Source organism: Podarcis liolepis (genome assembly GCF_965112155.1).
Source record: "Podarcis liolepis genome assembly, chromosome: 11".
NCBI classification, from domain to species: domain Eukaryota; kingdom Metazoa; phylum Chordata; class Lepidosauria; order Squamata; family Lacertidae; genus Podarcis; species Podarcis liolepis.
The window spans coordinates 65,233,523-65,249,947 of NC_139565.1; the positions used below are offsets into that span (position 1 = coordinate 65,233,523).

The 16,425-nt window shown below is 58.8% G+C and overlaps 1 protein-coding gene across 1 annotated transcript in view; it reads left to right on the forward strand.

Moving 5' to 3' along the window:
* The first annotated feature begins 389 nt into the window (after positions 1-389).
* The window catches only part of TESK1 (testis associated actin remodelling kinase 1), a 28,895-nt gene continuing 12,859 nt past the window's right edge, over positions 390-16,425 (forward strand). The window contains exons 1-5 of the mRNA XM_083465972.1: positions 390-656; positions 15,213-15,334; positions 15,800-15,848; positions 16,030-16,176; positions 16,264-16,346. Of these exons, the coding sequence (XP_083322098.1) occupies positions 405-656; positions 15,213-15,334; positions 15,800-15,848; positions 16,030-16,176; positions 16,264-16,346 (653 nt within the window). The 5' untranslated portion in view covers positions 390-404. The remainder of the gene's footprint in view (positions 657-15,212; positions 15,335-15,799; positions 15,849-16,029; positions 16,177-16,263; positions 16,347-16,425) is intronic.

Consider the following 16,425-nt stretch of genomic DNA (forward strand, 5'->3'; position numbering starts at 1 on the left):
GCGCGCTGGCACCGCTGGGCGACGGGGAGAGCGATGCGCCGCTGCGGGGCGCGTCCGTCCGGGGCGCTGCAGGGCGGCCGGTCCGTCGGGGCTGCGCGGCTCGTGCCCGCGCGGCGGCAGCGGCGGCAGGCGAGGAGTTAAGGGTGGCCCCGCCCGCGCCGCCGCGGCTCCGCCTCCGCCGGTGCCTCCGCTCGCTCCGGGGCCGCCGCAGAGCAGCCGCGATCGCCGCGCCCGGAGCCCCGACGCCGCCGACGCCGCCGCCCTCGCTGCCCGCCCGCCCGCCCGCGCCCTCCGGCCCGCTGCTCCTCCCGTCCGGCCCGGGCTGGCCCGCCCGCCCCGCCCCGCTCCCCCCGCCGCCGCCCGCCATGTGAAGGGGGCCGGGGGTGCTGCGGGCCGCCCCGGCGATGGAGCGCGAGAAGGCGGCGTCGGGGGGGGCGCGGCGCCCGGCGCTCTCTCTGCGGCTGGACGAGGCGGGCGGCGAGGGCGGCGAGGGGGCGGCGGCGGCGGGCGGGGGCGGCGGCGGGGGCTGTGCGGGCGGGGGGCGGCTGCGGCCCTCCTCCTACCGGGCCCTGCGCAGCGCCGTCTCCACGCTGGCGCGCATCGACGACTTCTACTGCGAGAAGATCGGCGCCGGCTTCTTCTCCGAGGTCTTCAAGGTGAGCGGCGGCGGCGGGCCGCGCGGGAGGCTGGCGGGGGCCGGGGGAAATCTGACAGCCCCGCGCTGGGCGGGCGGGGGCGGGGTGTCCTCCTGGTGGGGGGGGGCAGCACCTTCAGAGCCAGCCCTGTCAAGCCCTTGGGGTCCCCAGGCTGGGGAGGGGGCGCTGTGCCACTTGTGCCCCCCCTCCCCGGCCTGCTCGGGCAGTTGGCACGCATGCCCGTGGTCTGGGCCAGGCCCTGTCATGACAGCTGGGAGGCGTGTTGTTGTCATGGGGCCTGGCATGGCGCCCTGGCACGGGGTGCTTTGTTCTTTGGGGTGGGGAGAGGGTGTCCCTTCTGGGCGCCCCCACCCCGTGCCTGTTCTCCTCTGTCAGTGTGCGAGTGGGAGGGTCCAGCTCTCTGTTGACAGCCTGGGTGAGGTGGGAGGGGACGGTGCCAAGGGGCAGGGCTGGCATTTTTCGGCCACTCCGGAGGGCGCAGCTGGGGCACACTTGGAAAAGCAGCACCCCCTCCATGAGAGTGACCATGTGGGCACTGCCCTCTAGCCCCAGATGTGGAGGCTGGGGTGCCCTGGGGCAGAGAGGAGGCAGCGGCCAGCCACTTGGGGTGGCATGCATGAGGCCTGGGTGAGCTGGGCAAGGATTTTGAGGGGGCCAGAAGGTTGAGGCCCTCACGAGAGACAGGAAGGCAGGCTTGGAACAGGTGGCGGGTTGGTGCCCGGTGGCTGGCAGAAGGAAGGCTGCCCCTCGGTGGATCCTTTGGCTGGCAGGGAGCTCCTCTGTCCTGAGGGCTGGCGAGGCTCCCGGGTTCACCCTCACACTTGTGGGCCCCTGGCACGAAGTAGCTGGCACAGTGCCACTGCTCGGGGGTCAAAATACCTTCTGTTCGCATCTCCCCTTCCTCGGGAACTCACTCTGCTCAGAGCATCTGCCCGGCGTGCAGAAGGCGCAACTTCCGTCCCCAGGAGAAAAACATGGCGAGCTGATGCTGCCAGCCAGTGCGTGCAATACTCAGCCTGGTGGGCTGTTGCTCTGACTCTGTGCCTGAGCCCTTCTCTCTCAGCTGCAGCGCTGGCCTACCTCGCAGGCTTCTTGGAACATCTCCTGAGGCGTGTGAAATGCCGTTGTCCTCTGAGGGGGGAGCCGAAGGGGGCAGTGGGTGGGCCTGGGAGAGCCAGGGGGCCTGTCCTGCCCCAGCGGAGAAGGAGAGTGGGGCAGGGTGGGGAGGGGCCCCCTCCTTCGGCTGAGGATGCCCCCTCCTTGTTTTTGTAAAGTGCCAGGGTCAGGCTCCGTCCAGCACTCCCTCTTCCAGAATAGCCAGAGTCTCTGCTGTGCCCGCTCTTCTCTGCACCCCTTCGGTGTGGGACCCCGAGTGACTGGATAAACTCTGCCTGGTAGATCCATCCCTCTGGCCCTGGGGCTCCTCCAGAGTCACCCACGAGGTTTCGGGCACAAAGATGGTCCTGGCTGACAGCTGCTGCAGCCTGGGTGGCGTCAAAACCCTCTCCCCCCACTTTCACCCCCTTGGCAGCTGCCTGCTCGAGGCTTGGTGCTCCTCTGCTAAAGGCAAGGCAAGCCGGGCAGGGGCTGAGGGACACATCCTGACTCGGGAGTGGAGACCCGCTGTGTTCTGGACTGGCCACGTCCCTTGCAAGAGGCCTCAATGCAGGCTGTGATCTGACCCTGAGCACCGTCCGGCCTCCTGCCAGTCAGCTGGCCTTCTGCCCATGTGCAAACTTCCAGGAGAGATTCAGGACAGGGAGAAGAAAGCCCTTCTTCACACAGGGCATCGCTGAACTGTGGAACTCCCTCCCACTGGAGGCCACCAACTTGGGTGCCTTTAAAAGAGGATTTAGATTAATTCAGGAAGGGAGACCAAGCTCTCGGCGGTTGGCAGCCAGGGTGGCTGTGCTGTGCCTCCACGGGGGCAGCCAGGCCTCTTCTGAATCCCCGTTTCTGGAAGCCCGATGAGGGGCGAGGCTCCTGGGGCTCAGAACCTGCCTGCTGGCGGAGGTGAGTCCCCTTTGGCCTGACCCAAGGCTTTTCTCTTGGCCGTAGGAGAACCTTCCTTGCCTGCCTGCCAATGCCACTTGCTTGCCCTGTGGCTGCTTGGGAAAGGGGCACCTTCCACTGCCAGCCCCGGTGCCCAGGAGGCCCCTCCCTTTGCAGGGCCCCCCGGAGAGGCTAAGGAGGGCGCTTGGCCAAGAGCCACCCTCCCTCCCTTCCCAGGCCTCTCCTGGCCGGGCTCTTTGCACTCAGCCCTGAAGGTGTCCCAGTTGTTGTTCTCCGGAGGGAGCAGTGCATGCTGGGATCCTGCCATGCCCGCTGCCGGCTGCCAGTTCTTGGCAGGACTTTGGGAAGGAGCAGAGGGAACGGCAGAGCGGCAAAGTCCCCTTCGGTGCCCGGGCAGGGGAGGAAGTGGGAGGGCTCTCAATTAGTCCTGGCAGCTGGGCTGCGGGGAAGGGGCAAGGGGCAAGGTGCAGGCGCTTGGGAGATTGCACTCTGCACGTGTGTGTGTGTGTGTGTGTCATGCAGGATCCCAGGCAGGGCCAGTTGGGCCGGCCAGGGCTTTGCCTCGGCTCCTGAGTCATCCGGCCTGGCCTTTCCAGCTTCTCCGCTGCCAGGCAGATGCCACCCGCTTTTGGGCCAAGGACAGAGTTGCCACACGTGCTGCGCATTCCTCGGAACAGCCTTGCTTTGCAGACATAGGGCAGGCGGTTCCCCCTGTGTCGGTTCTTGCCAGGGCCAGCCAAAGGCCTTTTGACCCTTGAGCTCATCTCGGCCAAGAGGGCAGGCTAGGGTGCCACTCTGTACAAATCCTGGCGCCCTGAACTCATGGATGTGTTTGGGCTGCCCCGGAGATTCTTGCAGCTGGCCTCCCTCGGGGGATTTCGACCCAGGGTGGGCTGATCCCCCCGTGGGGCTGGCGGCTTTGTGGGGTCCTGCCCTTTGCAGGGAACTGGCCCTCAGGCAGGGGAGGAGGGCAAGGGGGGCAGCGCAGGAGGGTCTCCAGTCACCAGGACAGAGGCAGCAGCTGGTGCTGATCCTTTGGCCTTTTCCAGCCCCAAATCCCCCAGATTCGTCCCACTATCTCCACAAAGGCAGCTGCGGCTGAACAAAGGCCCCGTCTGCTTCTCCTCCTCAAAAAAGGACTTATCCTCTGCAATTCCAGGCGCAGCTAAAAGCATCACATGCAGATTAAAGTGGCAGATACAGGGTTGTGTGTGTGTGTGTGTGTGTGTGTGTGTGTTTTGGGAGGCAGCTGAAACTAGGAAAAGTTCTTCAGGGCTGCGAAGGCCCCATAGAAAGCCCCCTAACCAGAGACGCTGAGCCCCAAGGCCTGTAAACTGAGAGCAGCCGCTCTGTGACGCAGAGCAGGATTCGCCACCCTGGCGCCCTTCAAATGTCTTGGACCACAGCCCCCCACCTGATGGGATTTGTAGTCGAAAACAGCGGCAGGGCGCCTGGTTGGCAGAGGCGCTGGGTGCAGGGCATAGATTCCTCTCTTGGGCCTCTCTGAGCCAAGCGCATTTGCTCCTTGGCTGAATAATCCTGGCACTGAGGAGGGCATTTTGGGGCAGGCCCCTAAGAGGAGGCTGGACTAGATGACCGCTGAGGTCCCCCTCATCCTGGGTCCCACGAGAGGCCGGCCTGCCCCTGCCTGCATTGCCCTTGCCAGCCCAAGGGGGCTCTTGGATCTGATTGGGTCCCCCCCGCCGGTGTCTCCTGGCACTGATCCTGAGCGCCTCCGCCTTGGCTCCTGCCGGCCGGCCAGCGCTTGTTTCCAGGAGCCGCCCTTCCTTCCGTCCCTCTCTGGGTCGCTCCTTGACCCCTTGCCCTTCCCCCACGGAGTGTGGGGGGGGTGCTGGACCCCCCATGCCTGGGCTGCTCTGTGTCTCTGGGCCAGTCCCAGCTTGCTCAAGTATTTTGTAAATATTGGAAGAGATGCTCAGGAGGCCTGGCTTGTGTTTGGGCTCTGGCGGCTGCCTTGCGAGTCAGGAAGGAGCTTTTCCTCCGCTGGAATTGGCCGAGCTCCAATCCTGGGCCTTTCCCCTCGCGGCTTGACTTGCTCGCTCGAGTCACCTGGAGGTCTCTGCCTCTGCTTGCTCTGGGTGGCTTGCTAAAGGTCCCCTGGATGCAGCGATGGGGGGGGGGGGCAAACCCTGCCTTGGGAGCGGGGGTCTTCTGGTCTCTCTCGCCCACCCCCAACTACATACAGTGGGGAGCCCACATTTCTGCCTGGAGGTTTTCTGCGCAAGCTGTGCGCAGGGTTTGCATTTGTGGATTTGTGTCTGTGTGTTGCACACGATCCCACTGGCATTTGCTGAAGGGACGCTGTGGGGCTTGGAGGCGCTGCCCTGCAGCCCTGCCTCCCTCACAAGGCTGGCGTTACCCCACAATGAACAGCAAGGGCTCAGCCCTCCTCCTCTGGATTTGGAAAACTGGAGCAGAAGCAAAAGCTGAGGTGGTTATTTCCACCATCCAAGAAAGACAGAAAAATCAAGTTGTGATTCCTGCATTGTGGTGGGTTGGACTAGATGACCCTTGGGGTCCCTTCCAACAAGCCTGTGATTCCGAGTAGTCAAAGGAGGCTCCCGACAGAGAAAGGCATTCACAAACACACATGCACTGCACAGCCTCTGACCCCCCCAGACCCCCCTGCCCCCCTTGGTGCCTGGGGCCGAGTTCTGGGGCCCCTGGGGCCCCAAATGTCACTTGGTTGCTGCTTCCCACTGGGAGGGGTGCCCCAAGTTGCCCAGGCCTGGCCTGGCTGTGCCCTGCACTGTGTGTGCCCGTGGTCTGGAGTTTGGTCTGGAGGAGGGCAAGGCCTGGCACAAGGCTGCCCACCCACCTGCCAGCCGCGAGGAGTGGGCTCGGAAGCCGTTGGGGTGGGTGGGGAGGCCCATCTGGGCCCCAGCTGCTGCCGGGAGGGAGGTGGGCGGCCGCAGCAGCAGCAGAGTGGCGGAGCTTGGCTCTGGGAATGTGCCCGGATTGCAGGCCCCGTGCCAGGAGTGGGTGGCATCACTGCAGGAATCTCTGCCTGCTCCTCTCGGAGCTGGAGAACATCAACAGCCCACCCCCCGCCATGCACAGAGGAGCAGGCCAGCTCGTGACTCCTGCCTGCCAGCCAGCCAGGGTGTCCCCAGACCGGGTGCCATTTCGGATTCCCCCCCCCCCCCCGTTTGGAGTGTCTTGGCAGGGGCCCTGCCCTCCTCTGTGCCAGGGGCTGCTTTGAGGAGTGAGCACTGGCCTCTGAGCCTTGTGTGCGAGGTGCCCCTGCCTCTGCCCTCTTGGGGGGGGGCACACCCCTCCCCCACTCTCCCCTCCCCCAGGCAGACTCTCCCAGCCTGGCCTGCCGCCTCTGATCTTCTTCCCGGCTTGTGCTGAGGGATTATTAGGGTCATTAGGTGCCACACCCAGCCCAGGGCTCATTAGAGGGGAATTAGAAGCCGGCTAATCTGGGTTTGCCCCTGCTTTGCCCTGGCGGGCAGCCGAAGCCACTCAGAGGGTGCCCACCCACACAGAGCCACACAGTGGGGGCACTTTGAGCACAGCAGGAGGCATGGATTTTGGAGTGGGGTGTTGTGTGTGTGTGTAGAAACAACCCCTTGTGATCTCTGGCCTGCTCTGCAGGGAGGTTGTGTGTGTGTGTTCTTTGCAGTTTGTGGGGCCTGCCTTGTGCTTTTCAGCTGTGATTCCTGTGTTGCAGGGGGTTGGTCTGGATGACCCTGAGGGTCCCCTTCCAGCTCTCCCATTCTAGGATCTCTGCTGACAGCAGGACCAGACAGAAGAAAGCTTGGGGGGGGGGGAGAGACATGGGTGGCTTTTGCGGCTCCTGCCAGTTTCTCCCCTGATATGGGGGTCCCTTTTTTCTGGGGATTCCCCCTGCCACCCCCAGCTCCTTCTGTGCTGCCCCTTTGCCTCTGGGGCTGGCTTGCCCCACTATAGGAAGGTGCCAAAGCCTGCAGGGGCACAAAAGGCCTTGCCCGGGTGGGAATGGGGGGTGGGAAGCCCTTCCTGAGCCAGGAGGAGTTCTGAGAAAGCAGCAGGAGGGGAGAGGCTGGGGGTTGGCCGTGGGTCTTGGCTGAGGGCCAGCCAGACTGGGGAGGGGCCCCAGGCTCCCAGCCAGGGCAGGGGCTTCCACGCTGCTCTTCCTGAGCCCAGCCCTCCTCTGTTAGCTGCTGCAGCCTGGGCCCGGGCCCTGGGGGGTGCAAGAGCAGTGGTGGGTGGTGGGGAGGGCTGGCGCGTGTGGGGAAGCGCCTCCTTCGAAGGGGTGAGGGTGGCAGCCGTGTGAACATCTTTGTAAGAGAAGCATAGCACTGGCAGGGACCACGAGGCATGAATCTTGTAAGTGTGGCCGCCTGTGCCCTTTGGAACTCCCTGCCTCTTGACTTCAGGGAGGCGATTTCGCTGCCCCCTCTTTTTCGGCGCCTGCTAGAAACAGGTTTTGTTTTGACAAGCCTCCCCAGAGATTGAGAAGGTTGCTGCCAGTTTTAATCCAATTTTATTCCGTTGTTATTTTAGCTTTTTGAAAGTCTTAAATTATAGCTGTCGGTTGTTATTGATAATTTTATTGCTTAATCTTTTTTTGTAAGCGGAGGCTTTCTTGAACAAACAAGCAGCGTATAGATTTCATGAAATAAAGGCGGAATGACTTGATGCAGGAGGCTGCCTTGCCCTGCCCACCCCCTGCCCACTAGCCCCTTCTCTGGCGGCCAGAGGCCAAAGAGCCTGGCACCTTTTCCTGCTGAAGGTGGTGAGGGTTGCACCCGGGGCCCTTTTGCGGGCAAAGCAGAGACTCTCTTGCTGGCCTAGGGCCCTTGAGCTGCCCTCCGAGGCGCAGTCTGGCCGCTGGCCCCCTTAGCCCGGGCATCTCCCGCTCTGACTGGCAGCAGTGGCTTTGCAGGGCCTCCCGGAGAACGAGAGACACCCTTCGCCAGCTGGAGATGGTGCCAGGGCCCAAGCGGTGTGCCAGCCGAGGGAGGCTCTGCCCTGTCCTTGCCACCCTCCGCATCTATCAGCGGCTGGATCAAGCCAGCTGTTCATCAGGTTCTGCCACGTCCTGGTTTCAGAAACAGGCTGGGCTGTGCCGGTATTTGTCTGCTCTTGCCAACGCCAGTGTGGCCGTAATCAGGTCAGTGCAGGCTGGAGCTTGGGCCAGTGGTGGCCGAGGTTTGCAAGGGTGGCGGAAAGTGGCGGAGGTTTTTAAGCAGAGCTCGGAGGGCCGCCTGTGGGCGATTCTTGAGCCGTGATTTCTGCATTTCAGGGGTGCGCTGGATGACCCCTGGGATCCCTTCCAGCTCTGTTGTTCTAGGCCTCTATGATAGGGGCTTTTTCCTCACTGTCGTTGTGGCCAGAGCTTCACATGGCAAGACCCGTTTCCCATAATCTTATGCTGACTGCTAGCAAAACATTTCTCTGTCATGGCAAGTTGATGATCTCTTGGTTTTAATTTTCCTCTGCGGTTTTTATTGCATATAAATACCATTGCTATAAGCCTCTTTGATTTATTTTTTAATGATGTAGCAATATATAATTTTTTTTACACAAATAAATGAATACGCCGGTCTCCCCAGAGGCTACTGCCCCCAATGCCCCTGTTTCAGCTCCCCGGTTGGAGGAAGTCAGTCTCTGCCAATTAGGCCATTTGCTAGGAATCCCACGGCTGGGGAGAGCTGCTTCTGCTGTGCTCCGATCCTGCTTGTGGGATCCCTTTGGAGGGATCTGGTTGGCCCCTGTGAGAACAGGGTGCTGGACCAGATGGGCCTCTTCTGGCCTGATCCAGACTCGGGCCTCTTCTGATGTCCTTATTTTGCCACCAGGGCTGGAGAAACACCAGGGACAGGTTTGAAGCGTCTTTCAGACTCTTGCTTCTCATCAACAGCATTTTTTTTAATTTCTTGCCATCTTTTCCTGGTTTGTCCTCAAACACCGACCCAGCAAGGCAGGCCAGGCCTCTTTCTATTGTAGGAGCAGAAGAAAACAGTAACTTTATTACCATAACTCTCGCTTTGTTTTGTATTTGTGTACTTAAACCTAGATTGGTTTCTTTCCTCTTTTTTGTAATGTTGAATTTATTCTATGTTTGCTAAATTGTTGGTTTTTGAGTTTATTAACATGCTCTGTATTTTGTATATTTGTGTTTTGATGTTTTGAATGTCTACTGTCAGCTGCTTTGAGTAGAGCTCGTTTTGGAAAAGCGGCGTAGAAGTAAAATCAACCCACCAACCGGCTGAGAGTTGGCTGGCCTGAACAGTTTTCACTTATATCCCCCCAACCCAACTCTGCAGTTGGCAGAGAAAACTACACTCTTTTATCTTCTCACATAAAAAACCAAGGATAAGCCCCAAATACCTCAGAAGGAGGATGGGGAATCCCCAGCATAGAAGCATATTACATTGCCAACCAAATACGCCATATAATCCCATATATACTAGAAGATGAGACAAAACAATGGGTACGCCTAGAGAGGGACACAATTGAAAATACCTGCACCATAGCATACCCTCTCCTCCCAAACAAACAGTTTTTACTTCATGCTTCCTGGATGCGAACCCGTCTCATTCCCAAATGCCGCTGTGCAATATGTTCTGGATATTCAAAGTATTTGCACCCATGTTCAAAATCAGCCAGGCACATTTTGCACCCGGCTCTCAGCCACTTGCGACCAAGAGAAGATGCCCATTTGCCCGGATGGCGCCTGACGTCTCCCCCATCTGGAGGCGCATGCCAGGGGATCCTTGGGTCTGCTCTCATACACTAGCAACGCATCCTGTCGAATTCTATCAGTTATACATTATCTGCAGAATCAGAACGAATGTATTGAAAATTACAACTTTCACGTCATCTGCCCCCAAATGGCCACCGGGCACTCCGTTTTGGCAGCTGTATCCCTGGTTTGAGGAGCCATTTGGCACCCAGCTTCTATATCTGAGTTTCTATTTTTGTATAATCATTTTTATTAGTTTTACATATGTTACATTGTTACATATGTTACATGTTACATTGCGTAACATCGTATCTTATTAAATCTTTTTGGCTCAACTGAGCTTAATGGCTTCCCTCCCGCCTAATAGTTTACAAACTTAAATTTTGCATCTTTGTATTTCACTTCCTTTCCTATTCTTGTTATATCAAGTTATTACATTGCTCATCCTGAATAGGTAGCCGTTTCATCTTACGTATCTTCAGGTAACCCTGCTAGTGATGTTAATTGCTCACAGTTGTCTTTCAAACTTAATATAAATTTATTCCAGTCTTTTCGGAATGCTTGGTCTCGCTGGTTCCAGATTCTTCCCGTCAGTTCTCTATATCTGAGTTTCTAACTCTGGTTTGCACTGAAATTCTCCCAGAAATGTAAACGCTAACATGCAATAAGCACATCAGTAGGTTAAAAATTCTCCTCTTCCAACTGTTTTGAAATCTGCCCCCAGCTGCGAGGGAAAGGGCATTGTGGCCCAATCCTTTTGCAATCCTCGCAGGCCCCAGCCCGGAAGTGCTGACGCTCAGCTCCAGCTGGGCAGGACTTCCCTAAGGGAGCGTTGGGCAGCCACCACAACCTCATTAGGAGGCTTGCCTGGCTCCCAGGCTGGAGCTTATCTGGGCCAGATCTGCCTCCCTGGTGCCTCCCTGGCATTGACGGGAGGTGCCTTCAAAGAGACCTTGCTGGGACAGAGGGGGCCACAAATGGCGTCGCCGCTGCTCTTGGGAGCCGGTTCCTTCTCCTCTGCTGTGACGCCGCCTTGTTTAGACGTAAACAGAGGCCCCAATTGTTCCCTCTTGCATCACCTGCCTCCGTCCTGGCCTTTCCCTCGGATGCTTTTGTGTTCCTTGGTGCTCACCTGGTCCCTGGGTGGCGCTGGCTTTGGACGTCCTTGAAAGGGGACCGAGGAGGGGAAAGGGTCAGGGATGCAGGGAGGTCTGGAGCCAGCAGGTCCGTCTCTCTGTATCTGAACGATAATCTTGGTCATTTGATTGCCCTTTTTACCCATTGTTGTCTTCTTAATTGTATATATTGCTTGTTTTATGTTGCTATGGCCATTGGCTAATGCAAATAAAGTTTGTCTATGTACAGTGATACCTCGGGTTACATAGGCTTCAGGTTACTGACTCCGCTAACCCAGAAATATTACCTTGGGTTAAGAACTTTGCTTCAGCATGAGAACAGAAATCGTGCTCCGGCAGCGCAGTGGCAGCAGGAGGCCCCATTAGCTAAAGTGGTGCTTCAGGTTAAGAACAGTTTCAGGTTAAGAACGGACCTCCAGAACAAATTAAGTACTTAACCCGGGGTACCACTGTATCTGTCTGGGAAATGGGCCTTTCCTCCTGCATCTGAATGCTGGAAGATTCGGGACAGAGAAAAGACAGTCCTTTTGCACATAGCGCAGAGTTGAACTGCGGAACTCTCTCCCACAGGAGACAGGGATGGCCGCTGACTTGGGTGGCTTTAAAGAGGATTAGACGAATTGATAGGGGAGAGGGCTACTGATAGCTCTGTCTCCATGGCTGGAGGCAGCAATCTTCTGAATATCCCTTGCTGGAAACCACAGGACTTGCTCTTGAGTTCGAATCTTGCTTCCGGGTTTCCCTTTGGGGCGTCTGCTTTGCCACTGCAGGATTAGAGAGCAGGGCTAGGAGGGCTCCCTCTGGCCTGATCCTGCTGCTGGGCTCTTCTTCTGATGTTCTGCTACGGCTAGAGTTTGGGTCAGCTCGCATCCTTGACTTCCTCAGGCGAAGTTCTCCCAGTCCTGTTCTGAGCCCTTGATTCTTTTTTCTGCATTTATATTCCACGTTGAGCTCCTTGGAGAAAAGGTGGGGCCATAGAATTGTAGGAAGGGAGACGCACAAGGTCATCCGCTACAACCGCCTGCATTTCAGAAAATGAACCCAAGGCAACCTGCTGGATCATCCCTGCCTGGGCTTTCATGGCTGGCAGGGGCTTGACCTCTGGTCCTGCTGGCTAGCTTCTGGCCTGGCTTTGGCACAGCAAGGGGCTGCGCGGGTTGGGATGGATGACCCCTGGGGTCCCTTCCAGCTCTACAATTCTATGATTGGAAGGACGAGCCGGATCAAAGTGTCTGCGATCCACGAACATTAACTCTGTTATCTGGAGCCCAATCAGTCAGGCTGGATTCTGGAACATGCTTGGTTTTATCAGCCCTGCACTTTGGAGCAAATCCTGGCATGTGATTTACGGTTTTTCTATTCCTTTCTGTAAGCCCGGAGGACGGGCCCTTCCTCCGAAGGGAGCTGGCAGAGGGGAGGCTCTGGAGAAGTCTCTGCTGCATAAATGTCAGGCTCCAAACTTGGACATCCTGCCTGAATAAACAGGCTGGGAAGGAGGCCTTAACTCTTGCAAGGCGCTTGCATTTGAGTTTAGGGGGAAAGCGCCAGACACGAGTTTGGGGTGGAGTTTCCTTCCATGCTGCTGAGGGAGGGGGAGGCGTGGGGAGAGGGGAGGGGAATTGAGTTCACGTGTGTGTCGTCCCCCATCCCCCGCAGTCCCAGGAAGATCTGTGTCCTTTAGCAGAAAAAAAGGGGGGGGGGAATCTGGCAGCATGTTAGAAGGTAGTTCTGCTCCAATCCTGAGCACTAGAAGGCTGCTGCGTGGCTTTTCCTTTGGCCAGACCCATCGGCTGGGGGGTCTGTGGGGCTGGCAGCCTCCTTAGTCCTCCGTCTTGCAGGGAGTCCCTGCCCTGAGGTGCTTCCGCTCTGTTTGCGGGGGGGGGGGGCAGGGGCGGACTCTGATGGAAGGCGACACCTGTGACAGGTGATCTCTGGGCCACCATTTGGTGAGAGAGAGCTCAATAATTGAAGGACCTGGCGGAAGGGATGCATTAGGGAGGCTGGCTATCGCCTTTCACACACCAGGCCTTGGCAGCAGTTGGTGAGGCACACACTCTGCCCCCTCCGCCTTGCCTGGCACCCGAGAGAGTCTGCCTGCTGAGCTCTGTGCCTTGCAGGGCAAGGGTGGGAAGAGCTGGCATGGCCAAGGAGAGTCTTGGGGGTCTGTCTGTCCGGGGCACGGAAAATCATCGTGGAAGCACAGAATGGCTGAGTTGGAAGGGACCCCAGGGGTCATCTAGACCTACCTCTCGCAGTGCAGGAATAAATGCAGGCGGCAAACTCTCCTTCCTTAGCGGTTCTTAAGCAGAGGTGGGAGGGATTCCTGGGGGTTGGACTAGAGCACCCTTGAAGGTCCCTCTGTGAAGGGCTGATGGCAGCCCCACCCCCAGCCCCACCCCACAGCATCCCCTGACCTGAGCTGGGGGGGGGTTATGCCCTTGCCAATCATGCTGGGGTCGAGCCTTGGCCCACCTTGAGCTTCTCTCACCAGGCAGCCCTGCGCTGGGTGCAGACTCAGCCCCAGAACTCTTCCAGGCTGATGTGAAGGTGTCACGAAGCAGAGGGTCCCTGAGCATGTGAAGAGTGCACCTGGGATTTGGGGGCACAGCGGCTGGAGGAGGTGCTCTTCCGCTCGGTACAGAGCAGCTCAGTCAGTAAAGCATGAGACTTTCATCTGTGGGTCGGGGGTTCAAGCCCCACAGGGGCAAAAGATTCCTGCATTTTGGGGGTTGGACTAGATGACCCTGATGGTCCCTTGCAACTCTGCAGTTCTGTGATTCAGCTGGATGGTGCTCTTCTTTAGAGACATTCTGTGAGGGGACTCCTTCCCTCTGGGGTCCTGCAGCCACCAGCCCTGGGTCTCCCCTGCCCCCCACATCTGTTCTGCCCAGACCCCCTTGCCCCCTTCCTCCTCGTCTTCCCTGGGGCTGCAGGGGGGGGGGGAAGCAGCCAGAGGCGGCGCAGGAGGAGCAGGCAGCCTCGCCCGCCGGGCCTTGGAGCATCGACTAAAAAGGGCAAGAGCAGCAGCTGACGGCAGCAGCCAGGAATCTGGGAGGCAGCCCCTCGGGGGAGGACTCCCTGCAGGGGGGAGAAGCAGCTGCTGGGCCCGGCTGGGGGGGGGGGCAGCTGTCTCAGAGGCCTCCAGGTGTGGGCTGGCGCAGACGCTTCTCTCCCCATCCCATGCCAGGAAGCCGGGGGGGGGGGTCTTCCTTGGGAGCAGCTTCTGGCTGGGCTGTCATGGAAAACCTCCCTTTTGCACAGCCCTTCTCCCCCCACCAGCTGCTTCCATGGCATATGGAGAGCTGCAGAGCGGGGGGGGGGGCAGTGGCAAAGCTACCTGCTCTGGCATCAGGAGTGAGGTACATCCGGGGGCATGGCTGGTGCACGTCCCAGGGGGTGTGGCATGCCACCTGCGTTGGGGGCGTTGGGGGTGCACAGCACACGGCACATGTCCTGGGGCATGCACAGCGAGTGCCAAGCACCCCAGAAATGTGTGGTGAGCACCGAGGGTCCCAGGGGTTGGGTGCAGGGGCAGCTGCGACGTCACCCCCCCCCCAGTTGGCACCCAGGGCGGACCGGCCCCCCCGCCCTCACCTTCATCCACCAGTGGGGGGAGGGAAACGAGGCCAGCACCATGTCCTCAAAGTGGTGTGATAGGAATTTTGAGGTCTTAGATATGTGTTAAATATTCAAAAGTGTACCAGCCAAGCATGTACATAGATTGTATGTATGATGTATGGAGGGGTGGCCTGGAGCTCCAGGGCAGGGAATTTAAAATGTCTATATAAGGCCTTTCGCGCCATTGTTCTGGATTCCTCCTCCTTTCCTGCGTGTGAGGGGAGCCCCCTGTTGCAACAGATCAATAAAGATCAGGCTTACAAGCTGCTTTGCTTCTCAATATTCTCTGCTTGGCCTCCGTTATTTTCTCCTACCAATAGGGAACCTACGTAAGGACTCTATACGGGCTCTTGGATATCCCATAAGGGGAAAAGGGCAGATTTTGTTTACAACAGTGGCCAATGACTCCCCTCTTCTGAGAAGCCTACAAGCCTATACGTATTTTATCAAAGTAATTCTTGAACTGAAATGTTGCTGTATGTAGGTTTTATTTTATTGTTTTTTTATCTTGCATTTTAGAAATGTCCATCCAATTGTTTTTTCCTTTAATATTTTTTGGGCCCCCAAGAGAGTGGGGCCCTGGGCTACAGCTTGTTTAGCTTATACTCAGGGGCGAACGAAGGCGTTGTGACACCCAGGGTGGCAAACTACTATGTACAGTGCATGTGCGGCTTCGCTACGTACGGCGCATGCACCAAATGTAGCAATGCCACACATGCACTGTACATGGCAGTTTGCCAGCGGCGTCACTCGAACACCATATGGACGCATGTGCGCATGTGCAGAGTCGTTACGGACGTATGTACAGCGCATGTGTGGCGTTGTTACGTATGGCGCATGCATGTGACACCGCACATGCACTGTACATAGCGGTTTGCTGCTGGTGCTGGGATCCTCTGCTTGCGGCTGCAGCTGCGAACAGAGGATCCTCCACATGTGGCTGTGGTGGCCTTCTTGTCACCCCCCAGACATGGCACCCGGGGCACCCCGCCCCCCCCACTGCGACGCCACTGCTTATACGTAAATCTGGCACTGAATGCAACAAATGGCGAAAGCTCCCCCCCTCAAGGAAGGCCTCCGCTCTCCCTGCAGGTGAGGCATCGCCAGTCGGGGCAGATCATGGTGCTGAAGATGAACAAGCTGATGAGTAACCGTGGCAACATGCTGCGCGAGGTGCAACTCATGAACCGCCTCTCCCACCCCAACATCCTCCGGTGAGGCTGCCTTGTGGGGGTGGGGGGCTCTGGCCAAAGGGGGTGCCCAGCCTGGCCTGAGGGGGTTCCGGGTGCAGCCCCCCCAACCTCTGCCTGCCCTCGAGGAACATCTCCTGGGGGACTCTGGCTTCAGTTCAAAAAAGCCAGCGCTTTGTTCCAGCACAGGAGATGGAAAGGTCTGGGGAGTTGGGGCTTCTCTTGTGAAGTACATAGAAGGGGGGGGTCTCAATGTTAGAAAGTGAGGGTTTGAGTGGGCTGGGCTCCTTCTGTCCCCCCCCCAAAAAAAGTCTGGAGCTCTGTGTCCTCCTTCCTAGTTGCCAGAGGTGCTGTTCCCATTTTACAGACTGGGGACCTGAGGCTGAGGGTCGGAGGGGCGTGGGTGCCTCCCACCCCCAGGGCACAGTGCGTGAGGGGAGGGTCCCCCGGCGTCCTGACGGGTCCTTCTGTCTCCCCCTCTCATTCCAGGTTCATGGGCGTCTGCGTCCACCAAGGCCAGCTTCATGCGCTGACGGAGGTGAGGCTCACCTGCCTGCCCGCCTGGGCCCAGGAAAGGTGGACGGGGAGCCACTGCCATCCCTCGAAGGGAGGCTGGGGGCCAGAGAGAGAGGCTGGGTGGGGGCCGCCTAGAACTGTAGGGTTGGCGGGGACCCCCAGAGGCCATCTAACCCACCCCCTGCTGTTCCTCCTCCCTGCAGTACATCAACGGTGGCAACCTGGAGCAGCTGCTGGACAGCCCCACCCCGCTGCCCTGGCCCGTCCGCGTCAAGCTGGCCCTGGACATCGCCCGCGGCCTCCGCTACCTGCACAGCAAGGGCATCTTCCACCGCGACCTCACCTCCAAGGTAGGCATGGGGTGCCCCACAGCCCCCTCCCCGCCCCCCCTCCTTCCTTGGACGCCTGTGACGCCTCTTCTTCCTCCCTCTGCCCAGAACTGCCTCGTGAGAAGTGAGGACAACGGCTACACGGCCGTCGTGGGAGACTTTGGCCTGGCGGAGAAGATCCCCACCTACAGGTGAGGCGGGTGGCCCTTCCTGGCCAGGGGGAGCCGTGTGGGGTCCAGGGGGAGTCCTGCTGGGCTTCGGCTGACCTCT